Genomic DNA, 12,477 nt, shown 5'->3' on the forward strand with positions numbered 1-12,477 from the left:
AAAAACTGGAAATTGAGCCCCCCTATGATCCAGCTACACCATTCCTAGGGATATACCCTAGGAACACAAAAATACAATTTAAAAATCCCTTCCTCACACCTATATTCATTGCAGCACTATTTACAATAGCCAGACTCTGGAAACAACCAAGATGCCCTTCAACAAATGAATGGCTAAAGAAACTGTGCTACATATACACAATGGAATATTATGCAGCTATCAGGAGAGATGAAGTCATGAAATTTTCCTATATGTGGATGTACATGGAATCCATTATGCTGAGTGAAATGAGTCAGAGGGAGGGAGATAGATACAGAATAGCTCACTCATCTATGGGTTTAAAATAAAAATAAAGACATTATTGTAATAAGGCCCAGAGACAATAGAGTTAAGGGCTAAATGGGCCAGAAAAACTGCTCACAATATGAAGCTCACCACAAAGAGTGGTGAATGCTGTTAGGGAAATAACTATACTAACAACTAGCATGACAATGTTAAAGAATGAGAGAAGTAGAATGCCTCTCTTGAATATAGGCAGGGGTGGGGGAGGAGGGAGGGTGGCATTGGTGGTGGAAATGCTGCACTGGTGAAGGGGGGTGTTCTGTTTATGACTGAAACCCAACTACAATCATGCTGGTAATCATGGTGCTTAAATAAAGATTTAACTATCAGAGAGAGAGAGAGAGAGAGAGAGAGGAGAGAGAGAGAGAGAGAGAGAGAGAGAGAGAGAGAGAGAGAGGCGAGAGCGAGAGGGGGAGAGAGAGAGAGAGAGAGGAGAGAGAGGAGAGAGAGAGAGAGAGAGAGAGAGAGAGAGAGAGAGAGAGAGAGAGAGAGAGAGATCAAGAGGACCAGCGTAGGAATCTTGCCACAAAGAGTGGTGAATTCAGTTAGGGTAGTAAAAGGTCCACTGTGACAATGATAGTTAGAACTGATAACTCTGGACAAGAATTGGATACTGAAAGGGGATAAAGTGATCTGTATAATAACCCTTAATTAGCAATAGTGTAAACCATAGTGTCAGAAAAGAAAAGAAAGAGACAGAGAAAGGGAAGTAAAATGCAAAGGGAGGGTGGGAGATGGTGGGAGGGAAACTGAGGACAGTGTGCTCTGGTAAAGGGTGGTGTACATTGTATGACTGAAACTCAACCATGAACAACTGTGTAACCACGGTGCTTAAATAAAGTATATATATTTTTAAATATTTGTTATTTACCCCTAATGACTAATAACTGTTTCTTTTGATGGCTAATGCAATGCCAGTTTAAGTAATGAACTACTATTCTCATTATAAGTTTATCTATTCCCTTCTACCATGATATGTCTCTATGTCTATAATTTTGATAGTTATATTTTTGATAGGTTGTAACTTTATGAAAATAAATTTAGACATTAATACTGAATCTCATCAAAAAGTCAAAAAGTCATTTCCACTATATACTCGGCATCATTTTATTCTCAGAGGAAAAATGAAAGCTATCTCGTAGGAAAATTATATTTTTAAGATATGCAAATTTTTATTATTCTTCTAATTGACAATGTCAAAATGTTTTATGGCATCTAGCATACTGCCATGTATTACAATGGCAGTCACATTACAATTAAGAGTGAATTGTCTCATTGTATTGACTCCCTCAAATGGTAAGGTGCCAAAAGACACCAATAAACACGGTCGTAAAATTTTTTCAATTTAGCCATCAATTATAAATGATACCTGAAGAATTTTACCTCTTTTTCTCTTCGTTCCAAGAGGCTATGTTGGACAGGGGGAATTAAATTTTCAACTGCTTTCCCCACATCACTTCGAAATGAATCACTAGCAGGAAGGCAACTGAAAACCAGAAAAATACAACATTCAATTAAAATACTGACATCAAGTGTTTCATCAATATCACATGATGAAGGTTTATTCAATAACAGACACAACAGGAATTTTAAAATTATAGTTATCTCAATGTAGCCATTAATCTAAATAACTCATGCCACCAATACACCTATTTCAAATTAAAAAAAAAAATCCACCAAGTTTTTGTACTTAGAAGTTAAACTTATAGTGCAGCCATAAAGCACAAGCATTCGGGAATGAGGTCTGAGTTCACTCTCCGGGGAAAACAACAACAACAACAACAACAACAACAAAGGAATTAAACTCAAATTACAAACATAACTTTAAAAGTTCTCTGTTTTGCCTCAAATAAATACGTATGTTTTTAATCTTTGGATTTGTTTGGTTTTAGTTTTTGGTTTGTTAGTTGGTTGGTTTTGGAGCCACAACTGGTGATGTTCAGAGATAACTCCTGATTCTGCACTCAGGAATTATTCCTAGCAATGTTCAGGATACTGGATGCAGGTAGGGATGGGACCCAGGTCAGCAGTATCCACCGTACTACCTCTCTAGACCCTATTGTCACCATTTTCAAATTTTGAAGCTTTACCACCAAACTTGAAACCTTTAGCTTTTGATGAAAGCACTAACTTTGCATGTACTGAGTACCTGGCAGGTAGTTTGTAAACATAACTCTGCCCATTTTCAGTCCAAATGATCACTTTATCTGCTGACACGAAGTCACCTCCAGTCAACGTCTGCCCATCTTCACTGGGACCCGAGCACAAGAGGGAGTAGTCACCGGCATCAAACACCTACAAGGAAGAAGAGTTTCACACTCTGGTCCACCTGCTGCCATTTCAGTTAGGGACAGGGACATGAATCTACAGACAGACAGAAACAAAAACAATCTTCGGAAGAAAAAAGAAAACAATCTCCGGATATGCTGTTAGCCAACATAAACAGCCTAACTTCCTGTGTCAGTCACAAGAATCTCATCAGTGACCTGCAGCCAGAGCAAAGCAGAAGGAACAACTTCTTGGAGCTCAAATCTACGCAGGAGCAGTGAGCAGGGAGCTCCCTTGTGTGAGGGAAGGAGCCTGGGGGCCTTCTTATCTACAGGCTCAGCACCCCCTGCAAGGCCACCAAGGAATTAGAAAGCAACCTTTTATCCATTCTGTGTCCTAAAATACCATGCATAAAAACGAATGCTGGAGTCAGTAAGATAGCATAGCTGTAGGATTTTTGCCTTTCTTGAGGCCACCAAAGAATGAAGTGGTTTGATTCTGGACATCGCATATGGTCCCCCCAAGCCTGCCGGTGGCGATTTTTGAGTTGCAGGGTCAAACAAAAAACAAAATAAACATAAAAGCAAATGCTGTTTTTTGTTTTGTTTTGTCCTTGTTTTTGTTTTTGGGTCACACCTGGCAGTGCTCAGGGGTTACTCCTAGCTCCACGCTCAGAAATTGTTCCTGGCAGGCTCGGGGGACCATACGGGATGCCAGAATTCGGACCAATGACCTTGTGCATGAAAGGCACAAATGCTGTTTTTTAATTAAATAATCTCCATGCATAAAAAACTTAAAATCGAGGGCTGGTGGGTCCGGGTTAGGGTAACTCAAGGGACTAGAGCACATGCTTTATAGCGTTCAAGTTCTTGGATCTGGTGCTGGCACTGCATGATCCCCTGAATGCTGCCAGGAAAGAACCCCAAGCCAGGAATAACACCTGAGCACATTGGGGTCTGACTCTAAACCAGGGGATCCAGTAATGACCCTGAGTATTAGAGTTTGAATGGCCCTGAACAGTGACATGTAGAGCCTACACATGAGAGAGAAGAATTAATAAAATTATTTGTATAGAATATTAAATGAGAACAATCCTTACTGAATATTCAGTGATTTATTCTCATATTTATCAGTACATAACATTAATGGTATAAAGATAGTCAAATGTGAGAAAGTACCATGAAGAAGAATGGGTTCTCCAGCCCAGTTACCTATTAAAACAAAGTATAAAGCTCTAGGACAAATAAAATCCAGTACTCATACATAAATGGACAGATTTAGAAACAGATTCAAGTACTTCAGTAATAGAATATTACAAAAGGACAACCAAAGAAAAATAGTCATTCATCAAAAGGTGTCAGGAAATATAATAGGGGTTCATCTATCTGAAAAGTAAAAAAAAATTTTTTTGTTTTTTGGGCCACACCTAGTGACACTCAGGAGTTACTCCTGGCTATGCACTCAGAAATTGCTCCTGGCTTGAGGGACCATAAGGGGTGCCGGGGGACCGAACCGTGGTCCGTCCTAGGCTAGCGCTGGCAAGGCAGATGCCTTACTGCTCCACGCCACAGCTCTGGCCCCTGAAAAATCTTTTTTAAAAGTCTGCATCCCACTATTGAAATATAAAAATAAATACATATTAAAGATACAGACATAAGTAAGTCTGGTCTGGGACAGATCTCTGTAGTCTTCTAGAGATGGGGGCAGGTCAAGTCCCTGCCTGCCAAGAGACCCAGCACCCCACCCACACTCTGGCATCCTCTGGCATTTAAATAATTTAGCTCTAGGCTCCACCTCTAATTTTTTTTTTTTGCTTTGTTTTGTTTGTTTGGGCCACACCTGGCAGAGCTCAGGGGACTCCCGCCTATGCCCTCAGAAATCACTCCTGGCAGGCTCAGGGGACCATATGGGATGCCTCGAAAGGTAAACACCCTACAGCTATGCCACAGCTCTGGCACACCACCTCTTCTAATCTCGAAGAGAGGCTAAATTGCTGAATCAACCCAGAATTCCAGAGCTCCTGAAACATGCAGCCACATGTCACATGTACAGCCAGGCAGCCTTTTCAAATTTCACAGTACTCACAATGGTATCAGAGCAAATTTGATGAGAAAGTTGTGTAGAAGCCCACTAAGTTCAATGAGCAAAAAAAAATACCACAAAAGGCTCAACTAGCCTTAAACAGCTCAGGAATTCATCAGACTTTACTAACAGTGAGATGTATGGTATAACAAAAAATATAAAATAAATTATTTTATATCTGCTAAGGGGGCAAGGGAGAAACTTGGGACGTTGGTGGAGGGAAGATCACACTGGTGATGGGACTGGTTTTGGAACATTCAATTGGTGTTGGAACAGGAACAACTGCACTATGAACAACATTGTAAATCATGGTGCATACTAAAATAAATAAATATAAGCAGAAAAATAAAGGTAGAAACTTATTTGTGAGGTTTAAAAAAATCATAAAACTACCAGAACAAAATAAAATGTTTGGTTTTGGGGATACACCACCTGTACTCAAGGCTTTCTCTGGGCTCTGTGTTCAGGAGATAATTCTTTTTTTTTTTTTTTTTTTTTTTTTTTTTGGTTTTTGGGCCACACCCGGTGTTGCTCAGGGGTTACTCCTGGCTGTCTGCTCAGAAATAGATCCTGGCAGGCACGGGGGACCATATGGGACACCGGGATTCGAACCAACCACCTTTGGTCCTGGATCGGCTGCTTGCCGGGCCCAGGAGATAATTCTTGATAGGCTCAGGGAACCATATTGGGTGCTGGGGATCCAACCCAGGGGCAAGACAAGTACCTTACTTACTCTACTATTGTTTGAGCCTCAAAAGTTTTAGGGGCCAGGGGCCAGAGAAATAGCATGGAGGTAGGGTGTTTGCGTTGCATGCAGAAGGATGGTGGTTCGAATCCCAGCATCCCACATGGTTTCCTAAGCCTGCCAGGAGCAATTTCTAAGTGTAGAGCCAAGAGTAACCCTTGAGCACCACCAGGTGTGACCCAAAAACAAAAAAAAAATTTTAGGGGCCAGAGCAATAGCACAGCAGTAGGGTACTGTATGCTGCCATCCTGGGTTTGATCCTCAGCCTCCCATACAGTCCCCTGAGCTGCCAGGAGCAATTTATGAGTGCAGAGACAGGAGTAACCACTGAGCGCCACAGGGTGTGGCCCTAAAACTAAAAAAAAAAAAAAAAAAAAAAAAAAAAGACTTTAAAAAGTACAATTAGGGAAGGGGCCAGAGAGATAGTACAGTGATTAGGATATTTGCCTTGCAAATAGTTACCCAAGTTTGATTCCTGGAACCCCAGATAGTCCCCCAAGCAAAAAAATAAACTCTGATCATAGCCCAACCCCACTTAAAAAAAAAGTTCAGCTTTGGGTGAGCCCATTAGAACACATCACAAGGTGCATTCAAAAACATAAAGAGGGCTCTAAGCATATGAAAACAGAAGGCTGTTTTCCAGTATCACTCATGTGGAAAAATCGCTGCTGCGGGACAATCTCAGTATCTCAACAGGCATTTCCTGGATGCTCCATGGAACTGGGAACCTTGCTAAACATTTACTGGATATGCACCTTTTCTCTTTCACAGAATGACCTTTTCCGTTTTCCAACAGGGTCATCTGCTTTGCTTCTGAATCACAGGAAATGTCACAGTTGCCTCCTGGGTTTTCACCCAACAGATCACAAAAGATGTTTATTACAAAGGAAGAGCCTGACAGAAGAGTCTCAGGGCAAGATGGGGAAAGGCACAAATGTTCCTTCCATTATAAATTCTTTTTTTTTTTTTTTTTTTTTAGTTTTTCGGCCACACCCATTTGATGCTTAGGGGTTACTCCTGGCTAAGCGCTCAGAAATTGGCCCTGGCTTGGGGGGACCATATGGGACACCGGGGGATCGAACAACGGGCAGACAGCTTACCTCTAGCGTCACCTCACCAGCCCCACATTATAAGTTCTAAAATGAGGGGTACCAGCCTCACTCCACCAGGAGGCAACAACCTACAAAGAGATGGTCTACCCGGCTTGCACTGGACTGACAAGACACTGACCGAAAAACTCAAAGTAGGGGCCGGCGTGGTGGTGCTAGAGGTAAGGTGTCTGCCTTGCCAGCGCTAGCCTAGGACGGACTACGGTTCGATCCCCCGGCGTCCCATCTGGTCACCCAAGCCAGGAGCAACTTCTGAGTGCATAGCCAGGAGTAACCCCTGAGCATTACCGGGTGTGGCCCAAAAACCAAAAAAGAAAACAAACAAAAAAAAAAAAAACTCAAAGTAAAACCAAGATTAACAGGATGACAATTATTAGCTGAGTGATATACAGATTAAAACCAAAACTGTCTATAATTAAAACCCAACACAAATATAATACCAAATCGAACATGAATTCCCAATGGTGACATGTGCTTGCCCCCCATTTCCCACAGTCATCCTTGGACATCTGACAAAGTTACATCTTGAAGGGTGAAAATACACATATTCTTACTCCTGAAGTTACCTACCCTCCAATATTTGGAGCAAACAACCAAAAGTGATCTCTGTGTGAACGCACAAAAAGAAATGCTTTGGCAATTCTGACAATAAATTGGTTTTGATTCTTCCTCAAATATTGGCTCAGTTTCCTGAAATGAGAAAGAATTAGAATGTTTGAGAATGGCTTGGCTTTCCATTAAAAGGGTCACAAAAATAAAGAGAGCACACAAAATATAGGCTCTGTGTCACAAACTCATCTTGTCTGATCCCTTGTCAGAGAATCCAGGGGCAGGAGGTAAGGCACTTGTCTTGCCCCTGGGTTGGATCCCCAGCACCCAATTTAAATTAAAGTCAAAATGCCATCACTTGGGCAGAGATTAGTCAGGTTGAGTTTTTGTACTCAAAGAGGTGTTCCCTTCTCCCAAGGTTTTCTAATGTTTCAGATCCAAAACCTCTCCCAGTGAAGAGATCATCATTAATCCTGACTGAACATTAAACTTTCATTCAGAAATATATATATATATATATATATATCCAGAAAATCAAGTTCAAAGAACATGATTTGCTTCATATACTTTCTGTGGGGATTTACTATTCTGTTCCCCTCATGCAAACTCTCTTTTCGTTACACATAAATAACTAAGGAAGCTTCTGTGTTTTTCTTCCTCAAAACTTACATAATATTTATCGCTGATAGACAGATGTTTATCATCAAAAGTGGAAAAGATTATGGTCGGGGCATACAAAAGGCCATGGATTCAACACTCAGAACCAGAAGACCACGTGAGTAGTGGGGTGTCTGGTATCCCCCAGTGTCTGGAAACACCCCCCAAAAAAATTAGTAGAAAAAATACTTCACTTACAAAGACACTATACTAGGGAATGGTCCTTACTATCTCAGTACTAGTAAATAAAAGAACCCTTCCTTCCTTTTCAATTTAAAAAAAAAATAAAGGAGGACAAACTATGTGAGTACTAAAGTGCAAAGTTCCCCAAGAAGAAAAGCACAATCCCCCACAATCATTCATCTTACCTGCATGCCACTGATCTCGGAGGTGACAATCCACACTTTTAAGATGCCTGTCACTGAGAGAGCTACCACAGTGTCCTCTAGGTGGAGAAGAAGCCAAAGGTTAAAAATTAAGACGCTTTCCTTTGAAAAAGGGACATGGTCCAACTCATAAAATAACAGAGACCCTATCTTTGTAAAGTGATTTATAGGTTGGACTACAAAGAAAATTTGTTGAAAAAAAGAATTTAATCTCTAATCATCAAATCCACAACCTCGACTTATTTCTCGTAGATAAGCACTTAATTCCTGTCTCCTCCATTCCCACTTCCTTTGCCAGCCCTCTAGATCAGGTCCTATTGTACGCTACACCCTGTCCAGATGGTGGTCAAGAGAAATACTGGACTCCTAAGCTGTCCAAAAGCAGTCCCAGTGGCAGGGAACAGAGGTGAATATGATAGGGGGAATACTGGTTTATTGGTTTGGGTTGGGGGTTACATCTGAAGGTGCTCAGGGCTTACTCCTGGCTCTGTGCTCAAGGACTACTTTTGTTGAGGATTGGGAGACCATTCGAGGTGCTGGGGATGCAACCTGGATCTGTCACATGCAAGGCAAAAGCCCTCCCTGCTGAACTGTGGTTCCAGCCTCAACAAGTGAGCACAATGTCAGGAGTAAGCCCTGAGCATTGCCAGGTAGGGACCCAAAAACTAATAAAGAATGCTGCCTTTTTATTTATTTTTTTTTACTTATCGGCCACACCCAATGATGCTCAGGGCTTACTACTCCTGGCTATGCACTCAGAAATTGCTCCTGGCTTAGGGGACCATATGGGACGCCAGGGGGTCAAACAGCAATCCATCCTAAACTAGCGTGCGCAAGGCAGACAGATGGCTTACAGCCTGTGCCAGCGCTCTGGCCCCAATGCTGACTTTCTAGTAACATTATAATCTGGTAACATTAACAATTCCATACAAAGCTCAAGAAGTAACATTCTATCCTGTCTGGACCACAAGGCAGTCTTGAGTGGAAAAAGCATTTGCATGGAAAAGGCACAACCTGTTTGCCTCAAAATCAGTCCATTCTCCGAGAAACAATGATTGCATGAAGAGACAAGGTGGAGATGGGAGTAATGAGCTCATGCTTGCCTAGATGTGTTGGATTCTTTTCCATTATCATGTTCTACAAACAGGCACCATTTCTCTAACCCAAAGGCATAAAAGCCTTTTTGAGAAGGTTCCAAAGGAAAGACACCTATGAACAAACAGTAACTCAGCTGGAGAGATAGCATGGAGGTAAGGCATTTGTCTTGCCTGCCAGGAGCGATTTCTGAGCATAGAGCTAAGAGTAACCCCTGAGTGCTGCCAGGTGTAAACACCCCCCCCCCAAAAAAAAGGGGCTGGAGAGATAGTATGGAGGTAAGGCATTTGCCTTTCATGCAGAAGGCCATTGGTTCAAATCCCGGCATCCCATATGGTCCCCTGTGCCTGCCAGAAGCGATTTCTGAACATGGAGCCAGGAGTAACCCCTGAGCACTGCCGGGTGTGACCCAAAAACCAAAAAAAAAAAAAAAAAAAAAAAAAAAACCAACAACAAACAGTAACTCTTACTCTTTTCCCAATTATTTTCTTTTGCTCTCATTGTTGATGAAAAGTACCAACAGGAGATAAAACAGTAGGTAGGGTGCTTGCTTTGCATCCGCCAACCCTGCTTGGATTCCCTGCATTTCATATGGTTCCCCATGTACTGCCAGGAGTAATTCCTGAGTGCAGAACCAGGAGTAACCCCTGAATGTCACTAAATGCAGCCAATTCTCCCAACCTCCAGAGGATAAGAAAAGTACCAACAAAATGAAGGAAGGATAATATTTAAGCATCAACTATTATCAGGCACTTATCAGGAACATTCATTAAGCTGAATATAATTTCCTCCCTCATTAGTACTGCCCAATAAAAGGGAAAACTCCTATGTCTCTTTTTTTTCTTTATTTGTGGGGGGGGTCACACCCGGCAGCACTCAGGGGTTACTCCTGGCTCTACGCTCAGAAATTGCTTCTGGCAGGCTCAGGGGACCATGTGGGATGCCAGGATTCGAACCACTGTCCTTCTGCATATAAGGCCAATGCCCAACCCCATGCTATCTCTCCGCCCCCCCCCCCTTTTTAATATGGAATGCTTCAAGAATTTGTGTGTCATCCTTGTGCAGGGTCATGCTAATCTTCTCTGTATCATTCCAATTTTAGTATATGTGCTGCGGAAGTGAGCACTCCTATGCCTCTTAAACAAGTGACAATACCAGAGCCCAGAAATATACAGATGAAACTGTGGTCCCTCTTATCGTATTTCCAAAAGGTAAAGAACTTCTTCATTCAACTCAGAAAATACCCAACACCTTAAATCTTTCTTTTAAACTTGATTGATTGATTAGTTGGTTGGTTGGTTGGTTGGTTGGTTGGTTGGTTGGTTGGTTGGTTGTTGGGCCACACCCAGCAGTGCTCAGGGGGTTACTCCTGGCTCTGCACTCAGAAATTGCCCCTGGCAGGCTGGGGAACCATATGGGAAGCCAGGAATAGAACCGGGTCCCTCCCAGTCAGCTGCATGCAAGGCAAAAACCCTACTGATATGCTATCTCTCTATAGAAAGGTATGTGCTATGCCTCTTAAATCTTTTTGATATGTTTTTGTTTGGGGGCCACATTGGCTATGCTCAGGGCTTATTCCTGGCTCTTCACTCAGGGATCACTCTTGGTGGAAATCCAGGATCAAACCTAGTACAACCACATTCAAGGGAAGGCAATGAGCTGTACTACTATTTCAGGCCCAATACCTTAAGTCTTAATCCAAAAACACCTTTATGAAGGTAACAGTCTATAATGTACTAAGAGCATCAACAAATACCACTCCTAAACAATCTGCTAAAGAGCTCTACAGCAAAGCCAACACAATGACTGCACTGGCTCCTTAAGAGCACTGAACACTGACCTTGTGTCCGGTGGGACCGAATGATACTCATAGAGCTGATCCAATCTGGAGAGATCTTTGATACCAGAGAATATAATACCTCAAGGCTGGTGGCATCCACGACAAGGATCTCGGGATAATGACCATGGCATAAAAGCCTTCCTTCTCGCTGGTTCCCAACAGAGAACTGATAGAACTGCAACAAGAAATGTTTTTAGATACTGTTCTTTAGAGAGCTGATCAGGCTTATCATAAAATATTCAATCTCATAAATAAAATTTTTTAGTTTATGTGCATATGCATACACATACCCAGACTTCAAATTCTAGGAATTAAAATAATATAGCAAATGTTATTTTCCTTTCAATTTATTGAACAGTTCTAAACTATTTGGGAACACAACTCATAATAATTCCTCTCTCCTGATTTGTGTCACCTGAAAACAGAACTGCTAAATGAAATAATAAATCATCTGAATAAAATCATGTTCAAATTAAAAAGGAAGCTCGGATGGCGCAAAAAACTTTTGAGTATTTTTGAGGGGGCCATACCCGGTGACACTCCGGGGTTACTCCTGGCTATGCACTCAGAAATAGGTCCTGGCTTGGGGGACCATATGGGACACCGGGGGATAGAATCCCAGTCTGTACTAGGTCAGCCATGTGCAAGACAAACATCCTACCACTGCGCAACCATTCTGGCCCCCAAATTTTTTAAATATTAACAAAAAGTCCTCTGTACACTTATGTTTATTATAGCTACAATCACCAGAACCTGGAAACAACCCAAATGCCCAACAACAGAGGAGTAGCTAAAGAAACTGTGGTACATATACACATTGGAATACTATGTAGCTATCAGGAAAAATGAAGTCATGAAATTTTCTTATACATGGATAGACATAGAAACTATTATGCTGAGTAAAATGAGTCAGAGGGAGAGAGACGGACACAAAACAGTCTCACTCATCTGTAGGATTTAAAAAATAAAAGATAGTATAGCAATAATACCCAGAGACAATAGATATGTGGTTTGAAAGGAACCGCCCATAATATGAAGCTTGCCATAAAGACTGGTGAGTGCAGTTAGAGAAATAAATACACCAACAATACTATCATGATAACAGTAGTGAGTGAGAGAAATAAAATGTCTGTCTTGTGGGGCCGGAAAGATAGCATGGAGGTAAGGCGTTTGCCTTTAATGCAGAAGGATGGTAGTTCGAATCCCGGCATCCCATATGGTCCCCTGTGCCTGCCAGGGGCATTCTGAGCCTAGAACCAGGAGTAACCCCTGAGCACTGCCAGGTGTGACCCCAAAACCAATAAATAAATAAATAAATAAAATAATAAATAAATAAAATGTCTGTCTTGAAAACAGGCAGGGGGTGGGGGAGAAAGGAGATGGGGGCACTAGTGGTGGAAAGGT

General features: G+C 41.8%; 1 protein-coding gene and 1 non-coding gene across 4 annotated transcripts in view; both read right to left on the bottom strand.

The window, feature by feature from the left end:
* The window catches only part of WDR7 (WD repeat domain 7), a 383,220-nt gene that overhangs the window by 329,876 nt on the left and 40,867 nt on the right, over positions 1-12,477 (bottom strand). For all 3 annotated transcript variants that reach the window (XM_049782166.1, XM_049782164.1, XM_049782165.1), the window contains exons 5-9: positions 11,074-11,248; positions 8,121-8,197; positions 7,117-7,236; positions 2,492-2,637; positions 1,726-1,828 (exon numbers count right to left, since the gene is read on the bottom strand). In XM_049782166.1, coding sequence (XP_049638123.1) covers positions 1,726-1,828; positions 2,492-2,637; positions 7,117-7,236; positions 8,121-8,197; positions 11,074-11,248 — 621 coding nt within the window. The remainder of the gene's footprint in view (positions 1-1,725; positions 1,829-2,491; positions 2,638-7,116; positions 7,237-8,120; positions 8,198-11,073; positions 11,249-12,477) is intronic.
* Positions 10,254-10,359, bottom strand: LOC126021597 (U6 spliceosomal RNA). The gene has a single exon (XR_007500100.1). It is a non-coding gene; the product is annotated as a U6 spliceosomal RNA (small nuclear RNA).

The sequence above is a fragment of the Suncus etruscus genome, chromosome 10 (genome assembly GCF_024139225.1).
Source record: "Suncus etruscus isolate mSunEtr1 chromosome 10, mSunEtr1.pri.cur, whole genome shotgun sequence".
Taxonomy (NCBI): domain Eukaryota; kingdom Metazoa; phylum Chordata; class Mammalia; order Eulipotyphla; family Soricidae; genus Suncus; species Suncus etruscus.